At 41.0% G+C, this 23,937-nt stretch overlaps 1 protein-coding gene across 5 annotated transcripts in view; it reads right to left on the bottom strand.

Moving 5' to 3' along the window:
- Positions 1-19,592, bottom strand: part of SOHLH2 (spermatogenesis and oogenesis specific basic helix-loop-helix 2) — a 41,462-nt gene extending 21,870 nt beyond the window's left edge. For 3 of the 5 annotated variants that reach the window (XM_044927363.1, XM_044927364.1, XM_044927362.1), the window contains exons 1-2: positions 19,425-19,592; positions 4,818-5,032 (exon numbers count right to left, since the gene is read on the bottom strand). In XM_044927363.1, the coding sequence (XP_044783298.1) occupies positions 4,818-5,032; positions 19,425-19,472 (263 nt within the window). In that variant the 5' untranslated portion in view covers positions 19,473-19,592. The remainder of the gene's footprint in view (positions 1-4,817; positions 5,033-19,424) is intronic. The other 2 variants (XM_025262915.2, XM_006057530.3) reach the window with 1 other exon arrangement.
- Between the last annotated feature and the right edge of the window lie 4,345 nt (positions 19,593-23,937).

A 23,937-nucleotide genomic window follows, 5' to 3' on the forward strand; every position in this document is an offset into this window, starting at 1 on the left:
CCTTGTTTCACCACATACACTGCTTAAATGACATGATGGTTCCTCCATACACAAGACTGGGTATTGATGTTCTAGTGTCCACCCCCACATGTCCATCTCCAGCAACCTCTGGAACTGGAGGCTGCTATAAGCTCACACTGAAGCAGTGCCCACCCCAGCCTGGTCCCCATCCCCAAGTCCAATCCCTGGTAGCTGGAACAAAAAAATAAAAAGATCATACAAAGGTGTTTTGAGCTGAGTTGTACACTCTGATGACCAAAGAACCTCAGGAAAGCCCAGCTGGCCTCTGAAATCTATCATCCAACAGGAAAACCAAAAGGTTCCTGTAAGTCCATATGAAGCCAGGGGACATTTTAAAATGCACTTCCTTTATAGCACAAGGATTTCAAAAGACAAAAGCCAGTGTCATTTTTGAGAAGCAACCTCCCTGAGTACTGTTTCCATTATGCTGCCTGTGGGCCCAATGCAATCAAATTAACCTGGCATGGTCTAGTTTGGTCTTTGTAACAAGTAATATCCTTTATTAATTAATTAAAACAACAACCATTTTCAGTGAGAAAATTAAGAGTTTTTCTATAAATATGAAAACTGTGAGTTTACTTGCTACTAATAAGGCTCCTGCAATAAAATGCAATGATTTCTTCCAGTCAATAGTGAAGGCTGCTGTGCCCTGCTCACAGTGCGCTTTTTGTCAGAAGAATTTCTGCTGCAACCCTAAGTCAGGTTCACCAGATTATGTGATGCTAGAACCAATAAACATCTAGAATGTTCCTCAGTTCTTATAGAATAATGCTTTTAGAAAAACTACTGTGTTTACTGTCAAGAATTCAGGTCATGCAGACTGGCTAATGGGATTTTCTGAGCAGCACTGTCAAGTCAAGGATGTCCTGAAATTTGGGAACATAACAGGACAACCTATGGGTCATGAGACTGGGTTTCCTTAATGAAGTAATAAGTTAACTGATCAGACAACTGGATCTATATGGGAAAAAATGAAATCAGAATCAAAGTTGATTTGTTGACTGAGCAGATGGAAGCACATTTTGTGTTCCCTCTCCATTGCTGTACTGCTCTGAGCTCATGAGAATCACGAGTTTGGAGGACCTCAGAGAAAGTTTGTGGACTGGAAAATCACAATGCCAAACAGGATGCAAGCACAGTGGATGAGTCTGCAACATACTCTGATGTTCTGTCCTGGCCTTTGTAAGATGGAGTGTCTGGATGCATCTGAATTACCAAGTATCTGCCTTTTGAATTTGGCTCAGTTTTGAGAACTGACCTGCGCCAAGGGTCAAACATTCCTGAAATTCTGGAACCAAGAATATGAATCTTGAGATCTTAAAATACTTGACCACTGGGTGGTATCTGAGTTCATCTGGCTCAGTAAGAATGTATTCATGAAATGACATCAAGATCAAAAAGAATACTTAAAGAGCCTCTTAATGAAAGAGGAGAGTGAAAAAGTTGACTTAAAACTCAACATTCAGAAAACTAAGATTGTGGCATCCAATCCTATCACTTCATGGTAAATAGATGGGGAAACAGTGAAAACAGTGCCAGACTTTATTTTGGGGGGACTCCAAAGTCACTGCAGATGGTGACTGCAGCCATGAAAGTAAACGACGCTTGCTCCTTGGAAGAAAAGCTATGACCAACCTAGACAGAATATTAAAAAGCAGAGACATTACTTTGCCAACAAAGGTCCGTCTAGCCAAAGCTATGGTTTTTCCAGTAGACATGTACAGATGTGAGAGGTGGACTATAAAGAAAGCTGAGTGTGGTGTTGGAGAAGACTCTTGAGAGTCCCTTGGACTGCAAGGAGATCCAACCAGTCCATCCTAAATAAGTCCTGAATATTCACTGGAAGGACTGATGCTAAAGCTGAAGCTCTCATACTCTGGCCACCTGATGTGAAGAGCTGACTCATTGGAAAAGACCCCAATGCTGGGAAAGATTGAAGGCAGGAGGAGAAGGGGATGACAGAGGATGAGATGGTTGAATGGCATCACCGACTCAATGAACGTGAGTTTGAGCAAGCTCCAGGAGTTGGTGATGGACAGGGAAGACTGGCGTGCTGCAGTCCATGGGGTTGCAAAGAGTCAGACATGACTGACTGAACTGAACTCAACTAGAAATGTCAATCTATGATCGAGACGTGCCATCATTCTTGAGGATGTCAGGGTATAAAGTACTATTATTTTTATGAATATTTAAAGCTGTTTCATGATTAGTCCCAGGCCAAAATCACAGTTCTTCTGTAAGAATAAATTTAAAAATCTTTTTAATGAGCTGGCTTGCATTTTATCCTAAAAGAAGTTTATATAGCTAACAGAGTACATTCATTCTTATTCTCAATAGAAATTGATATGTATTATAGATATACATACATTTGTGATCATGTGCCCTGACACTGAAAATAAACATGGACCAGTTTCATGCTATAGTTAAGTTCTTTACTTACTGGCAGGGCACGTACGTTTCCAAAGAGAGAAGAGTAAGGTAAATACTTCTATATTTTCCTGAACCTTTCCAGGTTTTGAGATATAACAGAACAACAACAAAGCTCTAAGGGGAAAAATCCAAAATACAGCATATAAAAGCTAAGCTGAAACCCTTTATCTTGGCTTAGTCATTTAATGTTAACCCAAAACTCATGAGATAAAGTGTTCTAGGAAAGATAAAGATTTAATGCCTTATAAATGGGGCAAGTTGTTCATGAGACTCATTATCCTAAGAAAATGTATAGCCTCAAAATATAAACATGGTCCATAAGGGTATAAATAAGTCATAAAGTCATAACAGTTCTGAGGACAAGAAAGGGAATTTCAGAGACATTTCCAGCTGCTGAGGTCAGTATCAGGAAACACAAAGCATCCATAAAGAAGGCTTTGTTCATTTTTCAAAGAGGAACACAAAAGTTAGGACTCATGGTCCTTCTGAGGTATGCTCACCCACCCATACCTAGAGCAAAGTACGGAATACCTAGTATTAGTCAATACCTAAACTGAATATTGAGAATAACATAATGAGACCAAAAAAAAAAAAAAGAGAGAGAGAGAGAAAACCAAATTCAAGTGTACTCAACAAATTATCTTTTTTCTTCCTTTTCAAAAAAATGATTTTACAGCAAAATAACCGAACTATCATATACATGTCTGTATATATAGTTCCTTTATCTGCCTTCTTCTCTCTGCTAACACATCTTAAGCTATGCTATTCAGAGCAGAGAAAGAATCCACAGAGGGAAGGATCACACAGAGGCTCTCTCCTCTGTCCCTGAAGCTTTTAACAACCGTGACTAGACGTAAAGCCTGTTCTTCAACGTAACTTTAATCTTATCCTGTTCAAAATGTAGCCTCAATCATGTGCATACATGAGGCCTTTACCACCTTTGGAGGAGCATGGCTAGACTCTGACCCCTGGAATGAAGCAAGGTCAGCCATCCAGCTGATCCACTGCTCTTCCAGAATGATATGTTTAGTTTAGAGTCAGTTTGGTATTTATGGGATCTCAGAGATGTAAACAGCCAGATCATTACAGACTTCTAGAAGAAAGAACATGAAGGGAAGAATAAAGAATTCTAGTCTGAGTTGTGTGAACACAAGCCATGTGATCTCATGAAAGTCACTTCAGCCTCAGGTTTCTAATCTGCTGAGTAGGAATGATGAAGCCCTGCCCTCATAAAGCTGTTGTAAATTCTTTAAAATGCTATATAAGTGAGATATTACTATGCACCTTCAATGAGAGGTACTCTATGTTTAGGAGACTTTTTGAAAAGATGTGTTAGTAAAATAGGCATATCTTCAGAAAGAAGATTGTACACACTATGTTTTGGAAGTGAAATCCTATTTGAGGTAATTTGCCTGGTTTGTTTAGTTCATATTCTGAGTAGAAAGCCAATGAAATTCATAAGACCAAAAGTTCCAAGAAACCCCAGGAGCAGGGTCTGTCTTCTGTTTTGTCTTTAACAAGTAACCAGTGGCTCTGGCTTTTTCCCAGTCCCATCTTTCTTTTCTCCTAATGTAATATTCTTGCCCCTTTTCATTCTGGGATTACAGTATTGCTCTGGACTTTCTTCTTTGGTCTAGAAAGACCTCCCCTATAATGATGAGTAGTCCCTAAACATGTATCAATATTATTTGCAATTACACTTCATCAAGTCTTCTCACAGAAGGGAAATACATTCAATCTCACCTAACCCTATTTAAAAACATCCTAAATGACTCAAAATCATATGTAATCAGGCAAGGAAGAACCTAACTCTTCACCTCTAGACTCCAGATCTCCAGAATAAAGTGGGTCAAACAGAAGGAGAACGTCTATGGACCTGCTGGATGAAACAAGAGTAATGGAATTGGTATTGACTTGGACTCAGTGGATACAGAGAGCCTCATGGCTCTTCCACATCAGGACATTTCTTGAAAGAGACACCTTCCGCCCACAGCCACCATGACCCAGAGTGGTCACCTGCTTAAGTATCTGCTATAACAATTAATGAACTCTGAAAAGATATGCCATGCTAATGACATCATTATTAAAAAGGAGTGCCTATCAAATTAAGGGAAGCATTATATACCAAATAAATTTCTATGACCAATTAATTCTTATACCCTCACCTATTACTTTTTAAGTTAAAATGACAATTCTTATAATAGTATGCCAAACTGGTAGTGAAAACAAAGACATATATAGAGATTTTGCCCTTGAAAACATCTCTCACCTTAAAAATTAAAGTAGAATAGTATCATCTTCTAAGGATTTTTATAGAAGCAAGTTTTAATAAAAACTATTCTAAAGATATAGAGTCAAGATTTTACCTAATTAATTTGATCACTTCCAGCTCCTCAGCAGTTGGTGGAGAAGTCAGCTTCAGGAAAACCATGTCAAATGTGCAGTCATCCACAAGTGCTGCTGCCTTCTTCACATCACTAATGATGATGGTGACTTGTGCTATATTTGAAAATAATTTCTGTACAGTATCAGCCAGGTACTGAACTCTGACATCGCCCACTAATAAGAGGTCTATATTTGCCTGAAAGAGAAGGAAAAAAGCAGACACACCATGTCTAGGCATAGAGAACAAGTCATCATGTATGAGAAAATAAACAAAGGTTACAAACAGCCAATGACTGACTATTCAGCTGGACTGAATGGCCAACTATAAGCATACATCAAGGGCGGGAGCTATTCATCTCATGTCCTTAGAACCTAGGTATTGAACAGATTTGAAAGTCATGCTATTTTTAAAAGTTTTGCTTGCAAATATGTGGTTGTCCTATAGGTCTCTTTCTCATCCTATTAACAACAGATAAGATTCTTTTGGTCCAGTTCTCCAATTGTCCATCTGCTGGAAAACCTGTTTATTAATGACAGAACCAAGCTGGTGCCTCTCCCACATGATTTATGTGTGTGTATGCGCACACACACACACACACACACACACATAATATGTATATACATGTATATATGTACAAAATGTGCTTTTATTTAACAGAGTGATTACAATGTACAAGTTTCATATTTGAGAAAGAACTCGCCACAAAATTTGTACTCGAAGATGTTGAATGTCCTGGATGAAAGCATTTATTAGGTGCTTAGCAATTTTAATGTGGAGAGTGGAGAGTGAAAAAGTTGGCTTAAAGCTCAACATTCAGAAAATGAAGATCATGGCATCTGGGACCATCACTTTATGGGAAATAGATGGGGAAACAGTGGAAACAGTGTCAGACTTTATTTTTTTGGGCTCCAAAATCACTGCAGATGGTGACTGCAGCCATGAAATTAAAAGACGCTTACTCCTTGGAAGGAAAGTTATGACCAACCTAGACAGCATATTGAAAAGCAGAGACATTACTTTGCCAACAAAGGTCCGTCGAGTCAAGGCTATGGTTTTTCCAGTGGTCATGTATGGATGTGAGAGTTGGACTGTGAAGAGGCTGAGCGCTGAAGAATTGATGCTTTTGAACTGTGGTGTTGGAGAAGACTCTTGAGAGTCCCTTGGACTGCAAGGAGATCCAACCAGTCCATTCTGAAGGAGATCAGCCCTGGGATTTCTTTGGAAGGAATGATGCTAAAGCTGAAACTCCAGTACTTTGGCCACCTCATGCAAAGAGTTGACTCATTGGAAAAGATTCTGATGCTGGGAGGGATTGGGGGCAGGAGGAGAAGGGGATGATAGAGGATGAGACGGCTGGATGGCATCACTGACTTGATGGGCATGAGTCTCAGTGAACTCCGGGAGTTGGTGATGGACAGGGCGGCCTGGCGTGCTGCAATTCACAGGGTCGCAAAGAGTTGGACACAACTGAGTGACTGAACTGAACTGAACTGAACTAGCAATTTTAAAGTTTGTTTCTCTCTTAATACTACTTTCTTGCTTGTTCATACAAGTTTATATGCTTATTTTAAATGATTACTATTTAGAGTACGTCTAAATAAAAGGCATTAGTAGAAAACAAAATGTTTTTAGATAGAAAATTAATAATACTTCATCAAAGGCTCCAGAAAGATAGTTTAGTAAATAGCATGGCCTTTGCAGTCTTGCTGTTGAGAAAATATGATTTTTTTTTCATTTAAAATATTTTAATTGGAATGTATCATTGATTTTTATGAAACACACATTTCAAAGAACAGAGAAAGATTTAAATCTCCCAATTCTAAGAAATACTCAAACCAAATCCTTTCTTTGAATGGAATATACATGCTATTCAAATTCCAAGATTAGGAATAAAAAATGTTCTTTATTTTCATTTGGGGATATTTTCAAGCACATTTAGTTAGAAAAAATAGAATTTCCATATTCACCTTTCATTTCCGTGCTTTATTCTATACAGACATTAAATACAACCCAGTTAAAATGTCAAAGAACAGCATTAATGAATAAGCTAAGCTTCTCTTAATAGGTTCAAATGCCATATATATGTATTATATAAGTATATATGTATGTAAATTTTGGGGGACTTCATTCTGATGCATTGATCTATTTGTCTATTCCTGGTTAATAGCACACTAATTACTAGCTCTTTATGTTTTATATTTGCTAGAGCATATGGTTCCCTCTTTACTATTTTTCTATTTGGTCCTTAGATATTTTCTCACAATGGTTCTTCCTACAGAATTTTATCATCAGCTTGTCAAGTTCCATAAGGAGTCTTGTTAAAATTTTGATTAAGGTTGGCATTTATTTTTAAGATTAATTAGGGACTATCATTATGTATTACATCTCCCTATTTAGGAAGTATGACTCAGAGAAATCTGGTCTTATGTTGTTCATTTTTCTTGTTGTTATTGCTCAGTGGCTAAGTCATGTCTGACTCTGCAACCCCAAGGACTGCAGCATGCCAAGATTTCCTGTCCTTCACCATCTCTCAGTTTGCTCAAACTCATGTTCATTGAGTCGGTGATGCCATCTAACCATCTCATCTTCTAGGACAGTCTTCTCCTGGATTCAGTCTTTCCCAGCATCAGGGTCTTTTCCAATGAGTTGGTTCATCACATCAGGTGGTCAAAATATTGGAGCTTCAGTTTTCTAGTTACCTTCACATAGATTTTTCAAGTGTCTTCACACACTGATTCCTAGATTTTTCAAGATTTCAGAATCAATGTCAAAGAGATATATTTTCTCACTATACTTCCTGATTGATTATAGCTGACAGAGAGAAGCACTATCGATTTCTGTATAAGGAATTTGCTTCAAGTACTTTAAGGTACTCTCCATTTAGTTCCAATATTTTTTAGCTGATTCTTTGATTTCCTTGGTAGGTTATCACATAGTTTTTAAAAATGACATCTTTATCCCTGTCTCCAGAATTTATGTCTTTTACTCATTGATCTTAAAGCATGGCTAGGACATTCAAAGGGCTTTCCAGGAGGTGCTAGTGGTAAAGAACCTACCTGCCAATGCAGGAGACATAAAAGATGTGGGTTTGATCCCTGAGTTAGGAAGATCCCCTGGAGGGCACGGCAACCCACTCCAGTATTCTTGCCTGGAGAATCTCATGGACAGAGGAGCCAAGAGGGCTACAGTCCATAGGACTGCAAAGAGTTGGATACAACTGAAGCGACTTAACACTCACACACAGGACATTCAAAACAACAGTAAATAGCAGGAGTAAATTGAGCATGCTTGTCTTGTTCCTGACTTTCTATAACAGGAATATTTCAAATGTTTTTACCACTACTGAAGGTCAATACCCTTAACCAAGTTAAATAGTTCTCTATTTGGAGGCTAAGAATTTTAAATCAGAAATGGGTGTTAAAATTTATCAACAGCTTTTTCAGTATCAACATGATTGTATTTTTTTCTCCTGTCATCCATTAGTGAATTACATTAATAGATTTCCTAATGTCAAGTCATCATTGAATTACTGGAATAAACCTATGCTTAATGCAAACAGATTCAATTCCTTTATTTTAGATTTTTGCATCTATGTTCATAAGTAAAACTGGATATAATTTTGTTTTATGGTACTGACTTATCTGGCTTGGGTATCAAGGTTATGCCAGCCTTGAAGAAATAGAAAGCTTAAAAACTATTCCATGGTCTTGAATATTTTATAAAAGAAGAAATTATCAGCTTCTTGAAGTTTGGGTAAAACCTGTCGGTGAAATCTCGGCTTGAAGTTACTTTATAAAGTTAAGTTTTAGACTGCCTTTTTTGTTCTTTACTGCTTACTAGTAAAATAAGTGTTAAACACCTATATAATGACGTTATTGTCAAGTGGTTAGTGGTTTTTTTCTTAATTTTGGGGGCTATTGACTCATTTCTTGTTTCAGTGCATTGTCATCAGTGGATGTACCCAACATGACTTCTACTTTTTAGAACTGGTTGGTATTTTCTCTGTGACTTAATATACGATGTTTGATATTACATGGATACTTGAAAAAAACTGCATATTTCTGTTGGGCATATAGTCTTTACATACCTTTCAGATTAAACTTGTTCATTGCTGTCTCACTTACTTTAGGTCTACTTGATTTTTCAGTTTATGAAGCAGATGTATAAATTGTCCCTCTCTAAATATGGTTTGTCAATTCATCGATTTCTCTAACTACAGACTTTGCCAACACAGGTCCATCTAGTCAAGGCTATGGTTTTTCCAGTGGTCATGTATGGATGTGAGAGTTGGACTGTGAAGAAAGCTGAGGACCGAAGAATTGATGCTTTTGAACTGTGGTGTTGGAGAAGACTCTTGAGAGTCCCTTGCACTGCAAGGAGGTCCAGCCAGTCCATTCTGAAGGAGATCAGTCCTGGGTGTTCTTTGGAAGGAATGATGCTGAAGCTGAAACTCCAGTACTTTGGCCATCTCATGTGAAGAGCTGACTCATTGGAAAAGAGTCTGATGCTGGGAGGGATTGGGGGCAGGAGGAAAAGGGGATGACAGAGGATGAGATGGCTGGATGGCATCACCGACTCGATGGACGTGAGTTTGAGTGAACTCCAGGAGATGGTGATGGACAGGGAGGCCTGGCGTGCTGCAATTCATGGAGTTGCAAAGAGTCGGACACTACTGAGCGACTGAACTGAACTGAGACTCTGTGTATAACTATGGACTCTGTGTGTAACTATGGATTAGGTACATAAAGGTTCCTAATAATTCCATATATTCATACAAATATATAACTGTAATACTTAATATATACTATATAGTGATCTATGTTTATTCAGTATGTATTAACATATAAATATCATATATTACTAACCATATTGAGAATAAACTATATATAAAATATGTCTATTTTTTAATGCTTTTCATCTGAAATTTTATTTTTTTCTGATATTCAGGAGTTAGTTTTTTGCACCCCTTTATTTTGAGGCTTCCTTTATCATTTTGATTTTGTATGAATTTTGCAAGTAACATATATTTGAATTTTTGTTTTTTCCATCAGATTTCAGTTTTTTATATATAATTACTGTTTTTAATAAGTAATTACATTAATGGCACTAGTTAATGAACATTAAGGTAATCAATATAATGTAATTAATTACTAACATTAATTAATTGTGAAACATTCATAACTTAACATGAAATGGTCTTATTCCTTTCATTTGTTATCTCAGGTTTTCCATTCACTATAATTTTGTTTCTCTTTTCCCAAGCTTTCTGTTAGGCTGAGCAAATTTTCCTTTTCCCTCCTGTTGCTCCTACAATGTTAAGAGTTAAAACTCCTTATTTATGTTCTTTGGTGGCATTAGGGATCACAATTCAATGCTAGTTTTCTAATCAAAATACTCCAACAAGTTAGAATCTCTTTATCTCTGAACTCTGAAGATACTGAGTCATTGCCTTCTTGCATCCAGAGTTGCTGATGAAAAGAAAAGGCTGCCTTGTTTTTCTTTTAGTGCTTTTCTCTCATGCTGTGGACTCTGATCGTTTTCTAGGATGTGTCTGGGTATGGGCCTTACTCAGCTCACTTGGCACTCAATGGATCTTCAGCTCTAGAAAGTTCCTTCTATTATTTCTTTGGTCATTTCCTCCTGTTGTCACTGTCCTTAGGAACAGTCTGTTAGATGCTGGGCATCCTAAATTGATCCTTCATGTCTCAACTTCTGAGAGACTTAAGTTTATTGTTCATATTACTAGCTCAAGCTTTGCTGCTGCTGCTAAGTCACTTCAGTCATGTCCGACTCTGTACGACCCCATAGACGGCAGCCCACCAGGCTCCCCCATCCTTGGGATTCTCCAGGCAAGAACGCTGGAGTGGGTTGCCATTTCCTTCTCCAATGCATGAAAGTGAAAAGTGAGAGTGAAGTTGCTCAGTCGTGTCTGACTCTTAGCGACGCCATGGACTGCAGCCTACTAGGCTCCTCCATCCATGGGATTTTCCAGGCAAGAGTACTGGAGTGGGGTGCCAAGTCCTATTCTAAAGATTTTTACAATTTCAGTTAATTTAATGTGAATTGCTCATTTCTAATATTTTTTTCCTTTGATAATTGATCATAGTCTGCAATTTTTAGGATATGATATCCCCTCTAAAGATACAAATCAGAAATTTTTAAAGTTTTTCCTACCACGTTTATCACCTATCCCTGGAACAGTTGTCTGCCATTCTTGGTTATCCAAACATAAATATGAATCAAGGACTCAGTTGAAACAGTGTGAGCAGTTTTCCCTGAAGGTGGGGTGGTCTGCTTCCCCAGTTATTATTTCTTTTAAAGGAATAACCGACTGTGGGTTTGATGTGAGTGGGAGGGATGGTGGAAGAAAGGCTGGACAGCAACAAGACTAGGACTGGCTATTTGTCTAAATAAAGGTAGGCTTTACTCTAAAAACCAAGCATTTTGGTTTTTTTTTCCCCTCCAGGGTAGAGAGAGCTGACTTTCCTTCCACTCTTGTCAGCTGTAGACATCTGGAAACTACCAATACCAGGAGCCCAGGACTCAGATAGAGTTCATTTTCTTTAGAAAAAGCAGTGCCTGGGTTTGGCTCTTGGCTTGTAAGCCCTATGCTCTGGCTGTAATAGAAATGAAGGGGGAGTGTCCCGAGTAAAAACTCCAGAGCCCCAGTTGGCCCAGGGTTCTGCAGACGGCTAATTCTTTACCAGGGAAGCGCCCTTGGGCCCATTTCATGTTCCTTTCTGCGAACATTCTGCCTGGACTGTCACTAGAACTGTTTTACCTGGGCATTATTTCTCTTCTCCGTGTCTTTTAAGCTGTGGGGTTTTTTCTACTTTTGTTTTAGTGGCAGTTTGATTCCATCTGCTTTCTAAATTTCAAGCTTTCCTGCAGATTTTCTTTTTTAATGTTCAGATCTTCTTCAAATCAAGATCCCATTAAGGACTAAGCACTGCATTTGGTTGTTATTAATATATGTGTGAGCCACAGTCAGCTCCCAGTCTTGTCCTTGTTGACTATATAGAGCTTATCCATCTTTGACTGCAAAGAATATAATCAATCTGATTTTGGTATTGACTATCTGGTGATGTCCATGTGTAAAGTCTTTTCTTGTGTTGTTGGAAGAGGGTGTTTGCTATGACCAGTGAGTTCTCTTGGCAAAACTCTGTTAGCCTTTGCCCTGCTTCATTCTGTACTCTAAGGCCAAATTTGCCCATTACTCCAGATATTTCTTGACTTCCTACTTTTGCATTCCAGTATCCCACAATGAAAAGGACATCTTTTTTGGGTGTTAGTTTTAGAAGGTCTTGTAGGTCTTCAAGAACCGTCGAACTTCAGCTTATTCAGCATTATTACTGTGATATTGAATGGTTTGCCTTGGAAATGAACAGAGATCATTCTGTCATTTTTGAGATTGTATCCAAGTACTGTATTTTGGACTCTTGTTGACTATGAGGGCTACTCCATTTCTTCTAAGGGATTCTTGCCCACAGTAGTAGATATAATGGCCATCTGAGTTAAATTCATCCATTCCAGTCCATTTTAGTTTGCTGATTCCTAAAGTGTCAATGTTCACTCTTGCCATCTCCTGTTCGACCACTTTCAAGTAGCCTTGATTCAGGTATCTTACCTGCCCTGGTGGCTCAGAAGTTAAAGCATCTACCTACAATGCGGGAGAACCGGGTTCGATCCCTGGGTAGGGAAGATCCCTGGAGAAGGAAATGGCAACCCACTCCAGTATTCTTGCCTGGAAAATCGCATAGAGAGAGGAGCCTGATAGGTTACAGTCCATGGGGCCACAAAGAGTTGGACATGACTGAGCGACTTCACTTCACTTCATGTACCTTACGTTCCAGGTTCCTATGCAATACTGTTCTTTACAGCATCAGACTTTACTTCCATCACCAGTCACATCCATAACTGGATGTTGTTTTTGCTTTGGTTCCATCTCTTCATTCTTTCTGGAGTTCTCCACTGATCTCCAATAGCATATTGGGCACCTACTGACCTGGGGACTTCATTTTTCAGTGTCATATCTTTTTGCCTTTCATACTGCTCACGGGGTTCTCAAGGCAAGAATACTGAAGTGGTTTGCCATTCCCTTCTCCAATGGACTATGTTTTGTCAGAACTCTCCACCATGACCCATCCGTCTTGGGTGGCCCTACATGGCATGGCTCATAGTTTCATTGAGTTAGACAAGGCTGTGGTCCATGTGATCAGATTGGTTAGTTTTCTGTGATTGTGGTTTTCAGTCTGTCTGCCCTCTGATGGAGAAGGATAAGAGGCTTATGGAAGCTTCTTGATGGGAGAGACTGACTGAGGGGGAAATTAGGTCTTGTTCTGATGGGTGGGGCCACCCACAGTAAATCTTTAATCCAATTTTCAGCTGAAGGGTGGGGCTGTGTTCCCTCCCAGTTATTTGAAGTGAAGAAGTTGCTCAGCCATGTCTGACTCTTTGCGACCCCATGGACTGTACCCCACCAAGCTCCATGGGATTCTCCAGGCAAGGATACTGGAGTGGGGTTGCCATTTCCTTCTCCAGGGGATCTTCCCAACCCGGGGATCAAACCTGGGTCTCCTGTGTTATTTGACCTGAGGCCAAACTATCGTGGAGGTAATGAAGATAATGGCGACCTCTTTCAAAAGGTCCCATGCAGGCAGTGCCCCCAACCCTGCAGCAGGCCACCACCCTCCCATGCCTCCACCAGAGACTCCTGGACACTCACAGGCAAGCTTGGGTCAAAATTCTCCAAGCCAGGCTTTAACGGTACACGAACCGTGAAATTCCAGATATTCAAGCTGGATTTAGAAAAGCCAGAGGAACCTGAGATCAAATTGCCAACATCCGTTAGATCATCAAAAAAGCAAGAGAATACCAGAAAAACGTATACCTCTGCTTTATTGACTACACCAAAACCTTTGTGTGGATCACAACAAAATGTGGGAAATTCTTCAAGAGATGGGAATAACAGACCACCTGACCTGCCTCCTGAGAAATCTGCATGCAGGTCAAGAAGCAACAGTTAGAACTGGACATGGAACAATAGACCGGTTCCAAATCAGGAAAGGAGTACATCAAGGATGCATATTGTCACTCTGCTTATTTAACTTATATGCAGGGTACATCATGAGAAATGCCAGGCTGCATGAAGCACAAGCTGGAATCAAGACTGCCGGGAGAAATATCAATAACCTCAGATATGCAGATGACACCACACTTATGGCAGAAAGCAAAGAACTAAAGAGCCTCTTGATGAAAGTGAAAGAGAGTAAAAACGCTGACTTAAAACTCAACATTCAGAAAACTAAGATCATGGCATCCAGCCCCATCACTTCATGGCAAATAGATGGGGAAACAGTAGAAACAGTGACAGACTTTTTGGAGGGGGATGGTGACTGCAGCCATGAAATTAAAAGATGCTTGCTCCTTGGAAGAAAAGTTATGACCAATCTAGACAGCTTATTAAAAAGCAGAGACATTACTTTGCCGACAAAGGTCCGTCTCGTCAAAGCTATGGTTTTTCCAGTAGTCACGTATGGATGTGAGAGTTGAACTATAAAGAAAGCGGAGTGCTGAAGAATTGATGCTTTTAAACTGTGGTGTTGGAGAAGACTCTTGAGAGTCCCTTGGACTGCAAGGAGATCAAACCAGTCAATCCTAAAGGAAATCAGTCCTGAATATTCACTGGAAGGACTGATGCTGAAGATAAAACTCCAATCCTTTGGCCACCTGATATGAAGAACTGACTCCTTGGAAAAGACCCTAATGCTGGGAAAGACTGAAGGCTGGAAAAGCATGGGACAACAGAGGATGAGATGGTTGGATGGCATCACCAACTCGACGGACATGAGTTTGAGCAAACTCTAGGAGCTGGTGATGGACAGGGAAGCCTGGCGTGCTGCAGTCCATGAGGTCACAAAGAGTCAGACACAACCGGGCAAGTGAACTGAAATGAACTGAATATATGTCTCCATGGACTTGTAATTTAGAATACCACCTCTGCTTTTTTTGTCTTTTCAATATTTACTTGCTAAAGGTATCAGCACACTATTAAGCAACTCTTGCCAGGTAGACTGGGGAAGCCGGAATGTCAATAGGTGTGCTCAATTGATCATCATGAGCCAATCCCACTCTCCTGCCCCACTCTATTTTAAACAGAATAATAATTCAATATTATTATTTGATATTAGGCCTTTCATAGCCTAATATCAACTCATGTCACCAGCTTCATGTCCTCCTTCTACATTCTAAGAAGACAGCATAACACTCTTAAGTGAATTTTGAAATCTGGAATTTCTACAGTAAAGAGTATCAGGACCCTTTTAGAGTGTTTCCTTTTAATTTTGTAAACATTCTTCATTTCCATTAATACTTGGAGGACTCTAAGCCACCATGATGCTTTTGAGTGAAGAGTATTTGTGAACCTCCACTGGGGCACAGGGTTTCTTTTATACCATTACAATCACTTGTGAACCAAATGCCAAGCAGTGAAACAATCATTAACAAGGGGTCCTAAAATGAGTAACTAGATTTTTGTTTTTTAATTAACCAGGTTAACTGAAGCAACCTATGAATGTCCAAAAGTAACGTGCCTGCTACAGATGGGGTGACCATTTAATTTACCTTCCAAACTGAGACTCATGAGAACAAAGGGGGTGCTATTAATTATTATACTAAAAAACACGTATCAACTAGGATGTCCTGGGCTATGAACCACTTGCAAACCTTTCTAGTAGTAAAGTTTCTTTTTTCCTTTAAGACCTCCTGCCACTTTTATTGCATCTGCTTAAATATACTTGATGTCTCAGTACTCTCACCATTGGTATTTACTGAGTCCCTACTCCAGGGCAGATGCTGTGCTGGGAATTCAAGGTGGACAGACAGACCAGCTCTCTTACATCCTAGGAATCTTTTTTTTTTTTTCTTTTCGCTATTAAAAATGAATGGCTTTCAATCCTTGCAAGACAGGGAATATAGTGGAAGATCAGTTCTACTAAAGCTGTTACTGATCCTTAAAAAAAAAAAAAAATAGAGTATGACTGCTTTACAATGTTGTGTTAGCTTCTACTGTACAACAGTGTGAGTCAGCTGTATGTACACATATATCCCCTGCCTCTTGGTCCTCCCTCCCACCCCCCCACCCCACCCCACTGGAGCACTGAGCTCAGCTCCCTGTGCTGTACAGCCGCTTCCCACTGGCTATCTAATTCACACATGATAGTGTAAACAAGTCAGTGCTACTCTCTCAATTCATCCCATGTTCTACTTCCCCCAATGTGTCCACAAATCGGTTCTCTATGACTGCATCTCTATTCCTGCCCTGCAAATAGGTTCATCAGTACCATTTTCCTAGATTTCATATATGTGTGTTAATATACAACATATTTTTTTAACATCTTGACAGTTAGCAGCAAAGGCTTTCATGGTAGGTATAACAGCATCCATTGCCTTGTTCAGTCACTAACTAGCATCTCTGAGTAATGTACCTATGCAGTCCTCATCTGGCCGGGAGGGTAATAGTACTTAAATCGCAGGACTGTTGTTAAGGAGAAATGTTTGTACAATGCCCTGCAGGTGGTAGTACTGCCCTATGATCCCAGGTAACACCAAATTTGAGCACATGGAACTCATCAAACCAAGAAGATGGGAAGGGGAGAGTAGAATTAGAAGGAAAACGTGTCCACATCAGGCAGTGAAAATAGCCCTAAACCAAACTGCTGTCTTCATTACTTGAGCCACAGGTAATGCAGGTTAAGTTTTGAACAATGTGCATCAGTTACTAACGTGAATAGCTCTATTGCTTCTCACCGCAATATTCTGCTCAAAGGCTCAGTTCTAAGTTCTCTAGAATTCCTCAGCTAGTCTTGTGGAGAAAAGTCAAGAGCGAGCTTTGACGGGCAGAACCCAGGTACTGGGGAAAAACTGAGGAGAGGTGGAAAGAGATTCTGAAAGAGATGAGGAAGCAAAGTACCCCTCATGGGCCTTTCTGCAACTTGTAACAGGACACAGAGGGGCAGGAAATAAAGCCATTCTGAGAAGAACTGATTCGTTCTCCTGCCAAAAGCTTCCATCTCTGCCCCACAAAATCAGCATACGAGGAACGTTCCTAAATCAGATCAGAATACTGCCCCACTGTCCCCAAGTAACTCAAATTAACTGAAGAACTTTTTTTTAAAAAAGCCTTATCACATTTATTACATTTATAAGGTCTAGAAGAGCTTCTAATCAACTTAAATTTGAATATTTATACAGTTAAAAATATCTTGTTGATGGTATAATATGAGCACAGGTGATGAGAAGTATCCACTGATAAGAATAAAAGGAAAATGAATAAAACGTTCTAGTATATTCAGCTCTGGAAAACTGCCTTTAGTACCTCTAAGATTTTCACCTGTGAGCATCACAACCTGAACTGATGCTGGGCTTCATTTGGTGGAATTTTTTTTTTTTCTATCTGAATTGTTCACTGCACTCCTTTAACAAAAGCAATACATATTCATTGCTGGAGGTTGGAAAATTCAAAGCAGTCCGAAGAGAAAATAAAAAGCATTTAATTCCAGCACTCAGGGATAAACACCTTGGTGTAGCTCCCTTAAGTGTGGGCAGTTTTTTACAATGCCACACCATCATCACCCACGCTCTTCATCCACTCTGATTACTGAGATTAGGGTAACAGGCAGGGCACGCCAGTCTCTGCCATTTTTAAAACACTGGATTTCCATTTGCAATCTGTGGCAGGCTAAACCCTTGATTAGTAACAGCAGGTGCTTAAGTGCTTAAAGCAAATGGCTCCTGCATTTTAGTGAGCTGTTCTTTATGTCACTCTTAGCACCGGGAGCAGCGCTGACAATCAGCAGCAGCTGGGCTGGCTCGTGCCCTGACCGGGGCGCTTGCTGGTCACCAGTTTCTCCAGGAGTCAGGGCTTTAAGCAGCTCTAGCTGGAGAAATGAGCAAGCTGCTCAAAGGGTACAGTTGGGGCTTCAGGGTCTCTTAAGGGTGAAAAGCCGCAATCATCTATGTACTAACTACTCGGGCATCAGATATTTTATTCAGAATTCCACTGTGTGCAGCTCTGCCGAATCATATACCCCCAAAATACTGTTTTTCCTGAGTTGAAATCTCTCTCTCTCTAGTCGCTAAGTCGTGTCCGACTCTTTGCAACCCCATGGACTGTAGCCTGCCAGGCAAGAATACTGGAGTGGGTTGCCATTTCCTTCTCCAGGGGATCTTCCCGACCCAGGAATCGAACGCTGGTCTTCTGCCTTGCAGGCAGATTCTTTACCGACTAGACTATGAGGGAAGCCCGATAGGTGCTTCCATTTTGAAAGAATTACAAAAACCTCTTAAACATGGTCCACTTCCGAGTGGTAGTAATTCGGTTCAGAAAGCTTGTTCTCAAGGAGTTTGTAGAGACTGGAGTATGTATAACACTCTCAGGGGTTCAAAACTCGACACCGCCCAGGTTTCCCTCTCACATTTATCAAGACGTGAAATAAAAGAAAGTCAAACGCCAGCTCGCCTTGCTTCCTAGGGTGGGGTGGGGTTTAGCTTATGCTTCCTTCTTAGTGGATTTTTCCCTGGAGGCTCAGAGGTTAAAGCGTCTGCCTGCAATGCAGGAGACCTGGGTTCGATCCCTGGGTCGGTAAGATCCCCTGGAGAAGGAAATAGCAACCCACTCCAGTATTCTTGCCTGGAGAATTCCATGGATGGAGAAGCCTGGTGGGCCACAGTCCACGGGGTCGCAAAGAGTCGGACACGACTGAGCGACTTCACTTTCAGTTTCACTTTCCTTCCTGGTGAGCTGCTAATCACCGCTTCATTATTATCGAAAATGAGTCACAAAAATGATTCTGCATTTCTGCCGAGGGGATGGTAAATAAAGTGCGCCCCCCGCCCCACCGCCTCCCCAAGGCTGGGGTAGGGGCAGATTTGTGAATAGGGTGGGAGAATGTGGGAGGAGGGCAGCCGCCTTTTCCCACCAATGGCGACGGTCTCGACAGGCGTCAGCCAGTTTGGGGGTCGGGGGTGTGCAAGGACACTCCGCACAACCCGCCAGTGAGCAAAGTGAAAGGAAAAAAAAAGCACCCGAGTTGTGCAGACTAGAGACCTGAAGATAAACTTTCCCGTATTCAAGATGGTGACTAAAAGTCTCCATATCCAAACTGAAACGTGTGGAACCAACTTTTGTATACAGGATTCAGGCGAAAACATAAAAACTGCCTTTCCTGTTTTATCTGGTCACTAGCCCAAGACGTCTCGCCCTCGGTTCGCCCCACCGGTGGTCCGGGGCCCCGAAAATGAGTCTGTGATGGGCGAACGTCGAGAGCTCGAGGGGGCGACTCTGTGACGACAACATGGCCAGGTCCCCTTCCCTCCTCGGGCCTCCGCTCCTGAGGTGACCGAGCGCGTCCTCGACCTCGAGGAGGGCAGGCGCCCGCCAAGGGCTCCCGGGAGCCGGCCGGGTTGCCAGGGAGGCGTCCTGGACTGGCTCGCGCCCCGCAAAAGCCCCCGGGGTCGGCTCCGCGCCTGCCCGCGCGCCGTTATAAACGCAGCTGCCTCCCCTTCCTCCTCCTCCTCAGCCTCTTACCTGCCCCTGGGTTTGGCCGAACTCCGGGCGGGTAATTGAGGCCGCCATGGCGCGTTGCGCACGTGCGAGTCCTGGGGCAGCCTCACCGCGGGAGGAGCTTGGCAGCCCGCCTGCCTCGTCAGCTGCCAGCCCTGCGCCAATGGCTCTGGGCCCCCAGCTGCGGGGCGCCCGCCCACGGCCCGCCCTTAAAGTGGCCCTGCCGCCCGCCCCACCAGGTCGGGGTGGGGGTGGGGGGACTTCCGGGGAACCAGTGGGATGGCGATGGGCCGCCCCAAGGTGCCCTGCGGGGGCTCAGGAGACCCTGTCACTAGCGGTAGCCCACCTACAGTTCCATTCCGCTTGCCCTAGACCTCACACAGCTCAGGCCTGGGGCAAGGACATGTCTAAAAAGTCTTCAGTGTCTTATGGGAACGCTTTCAAGTTTAAATATCAGGAATTAGCAAACTGGATTTTTCTTTTTCCAAGACCAAGGGATGGTGGATCCCTATCCCAAGGATAGGGATGGTGAAGACTGATTATAGTGGTTTATTTCCAAACTATTAAGAAACGTCCTGTGAGTCAATAACAAATATCGTCCTCATTTCTCAAGTGAGAAATCTCCAGGCGGGGGCTGCTATGAAACCTGCTTTGTTCAGCCTTGCTAGACATTTTATTGAGATCCACTGAATGCCCTGACCCCTGAGGGATCCTTCCTCTTGTCTTTACCACTGTTCTTGGTTTCTTTCATTGCTAAAAACTTGGGGGGAGGGATGTCACTTTGGATTTGGCTAGACCCTTGATCTTACTTGAACACATAATACACACGTGCTCGAGTTGACCCACCACCTCCCATCTCTGGGCAACTGTTTCCTGAGCAGATGGTGGAGGGGTTCTGATTTAGATCATGACAGCAAGCATAAATATAACAGTGGTTGCCCATGATTTTCATGCAAAGAAAATGCAGATGAATTTCTGATGGGATCATTCTGCATTATTTTTGGAAGATAATTTTAATAGATATTAAGAAAGCTGTAAATGGACCATAAAGAAAGCTGAGCACCGAAGAATTGATGCTTTTGAACTGTGGTGGTGGAGAAGACTCTTGAGAGTCCCTTGGACTGCAAGGAGATCAAACCAGTCAGTCCTAAAGGAAATCAGTCCTGAATATTCATTGAAAGGACCGATCCTGACGCTGAAACTCCAATATTTTGGACACCTGATGAGAAGAACTGACTCATTGGAAAAGACCCTGATGCTCAGAAAGACTGAAGGTTAGGAGGAAAAGGGGACGACAGAGGACGCGATGGTTGGATGACCTCACTGTCTCAATGGACAAGAGTTTGAACAAGGTCCAGGAGTTGGTGATGGACAGGGAAGCCTGGTGTGCTGCAGTCCATTGGGTTGCAAAGAGTCGGACAGGACTGAGTGACTGAACTGAACTGAATTTTGGCTCTATCAGTTTTTCCAGTTAATCAGGCACTAAGAGTGTTCAGCTAAACATCTGTGAAGCAGTTAGCTTGCCCAATAATAACATAGGTGAATTCATCCCCAGGCATTGAGGTAGGAGTGAATTCAGACAGCATTAAGCACCTTCCCCAGTCTGGTAATCAAGTTTATCATTGACCTAAAAGTCTAGATTAGCAAGTCTGATGCTAATAGTGATGAAACCATTGTGGAAACTGACACAGTCATTGCTTTTAAACTTGAGTGGATGATGACAAAATTTATGCAAGAGGAAGTAATCATTTCCTGTGATGGAGGAAGCAAAAAGGTGATAAAGCTCTTCAGTATCAAGAGTATAAGACTCCAGGTTCCATAAGAACCAATTTCGATATTTGAGAAGTTTCCAATTTCCTAAAAGAAAGAAGCTTACTCTGTAAATGACCAGACATCTATGGAAACGAAATGACACTCACTGGGGGCGATTTTTGTCTCTCAAGAAACAGTTGTCAAAATCTAGAGACAGTTTTTTTTTTCATTGTCACAACTAGAATCTAATGAGCAGACATCAGGAATATTGCTAAACATCATACAGTGCACAGAACAGCCTCCCAGAACAGAGAATTAATTATCTGGCCCCAAATGTCATTAGCACTGAGGCTGAGAGGCTCTACTATAAACCTTCTGAATTATAACACAGAATTTTAAACCATTTACCTTCTTTTTCACCATTAACATTCTTGAATCATACTCATTTTTATTACTAGAGATAAATGGACAGATGAACTCTTCCGGTGGTCCCCTAGAGTAACAATATGCTAGTCATATTCTTGATGGAAAGCTGAATATAATACCAAGAATTATAAAATATACAAAAAATAATAGAATAATTCTATATAGAGAAATATATTTTAAAACATACTCAAAATTAACAATTCAAATTCCTTAGAAAAGTTTTCCAATCCTTTAAAATTATTAGCATTCATATGGTATATGCATTGCATATAATGCATATGCTATATGCATTACATTATTTCCCCCCAAACTAAATTATAATTATGTATTTCTCACAATATTCAAATTACAAATAGGTTTATAAGTAGTACAGTACACATGGTCTCCTCAAATGAACTCGTGAAGAACCTATTCTTAAAATATTTGGAAATTTTCCATCCAGATATTTTCTAGAAACTGTTCTATACTTGACTTGTTCTCAGAATCAGAGAAATTTAGAATTTGATAGGAACCTAGGGATTACCTGATTGTCCTTTCTGTTTAAAGATGCTGAGGCCCAAAGAATGCTCTCCTAAGTAGGTAGGACTGTAACCACAGAGATTGAAAGCCAGAGACTTAACTGATTTCAATCATTTTTACTAATAATTTTTTATACTTCAATTCAGTTCAGTAGCTCAGTCATGTCCAACTCTTTGCGACCCCATGAATCGCAGCACGCCAGGCCTCCCTGTCCGTCACCAAATCCGGCAGTTCACTAAAACTCACATCCATCGAGTTGGTGATGCCATCCAGCCATCTCATCCTCTGTCGTCCCCTTCTCCTCCTGCCCCCAATCCCTCCCAGCATCAGAATCTTTTCCAATGAGTCCTCTTCGCATGAGGTGGCCAAAGTACTGGAGTTTCAGCTTTAGCATCATTCCTTCCAAAGAACACCCAGGACTGATCTCCTTTAGAATGGACTGGTTGGATCTCCTTGCAGTCCAAGGGACTCAAAAGAGTCTTCTCCAACACCACAGTTTAAAAGCATCAATTCTTTGGCACTCAGCTTTCTTCACAGTCCAACTCTCACATCCATACATGACCACTGGAAGAACCTTAGCCTTGACTAGATGGACCTTTGTTGGCAAAGTAATGTCTCTGCTTTTGAATATGCTATCTAGGTTGGTCATAACTTCCCTTCCAAGATGTGCTAAATTCACTTTTAAAATACATATACTTTTAAACACTGTGTCTGCAATATTTTGGAATATTGAATCCAAGAGTGTACCATAACTTGACTGTTAAGTTCCATTATAGAATTGTAAACAAGGATATTTTTATACTCGTAACTAAGGAAGGTGACCTTTGCTTCCACTTTTGCCATTTTCCCCTATCTCCTTTCAGGCATTTCATCATAGAATAGCTAGAATAATCTTTTAAAATAAAAGTCAGAGTATTAACTCTTTCTCAAAACCCTTCTGTCAGAAAAAAAATTTTAATTATTTTCCAAGTCTAACAAGGCTTTATATCATCTGACTCCATCAACTTTATCTCTTACCATTCCTAGGACCTCTCATGACCTCCTCTTCTTCCTAAAATACCAGGTAAGTGCAAAGCTAGAATATTCTGCCCTTGTCATCCTTCTGCTTGGAATGCTCTTCCCCAGGTTTCTCCATTTCATGTAGATTTGTTATGATGTCATCTCTGTGGATACCCCAATTAGAATCTAACCCCTCCATTTTTCTTTATAAAATTTTTCTAATGTTATACAGCATATATATGTTTTTACTTGTTTTTCTCCCCTCTCTAGAAGAGGAAATTTGTGTCATTCACTATTAACACCTTGGCATAGAAAAATGCCTGGCTCATAGCAGGCACTAAATATGTGAATGAATGAATGAAAGTCATTTCAGTAGTTGATTAGTATACACCGACTTGGATTCTGGTCTTTCTGCCTCCAAGTCTACAACCTGTCCTTTATTTCATAATGCCACTCATTTCATCATGAAAAATTTCATCATGAAAAAGACAAGGTTTAGAGGAAAGGAAAAAAAATATTGCAGGCACCAAAATGACAAGATTGTTATCTCAAAGTTGGACTGGTATCATTGTGTTGGTGGTGGCCCGGGAAATGTGGATAGGTCAGTTTTAATCTCATCCCTTCCTCATTTAAAGTGTGCAAGGCTCCTCTGCTTATGAAATTAACTTCTCATTCCTCAGTGAGGCACTAGGGCACACATTCTCTTGCCCCTATCTGGCTTTCAAGATTCAGCTTTTAATCAAGTCAACTAGATTAAACTAGATGAAGTGAACAGGATTCCCTGACAGTGTCTTGGGATTCTCCCCAGCGTAGGAGCCCCATGACCAGACAAAGTGGCCTC

The sequence above is a fragment of the Bubalus bubalis genome, chromosome 13 (genome assembly GCF_019923935.1).
Source record: "Bubalus bubalis isolate 160015118507 breed Murrah chromosome 13, NDDB_SH_1, whole genome shotgun sequence".
NCBI classification, from domain to species: domain Eukaryota; kingdom Metazoa; phylum Chordata; class Mammalia; order Artiodactyla; family Bovidae; genus Bubalus; species Bubalus bubalis.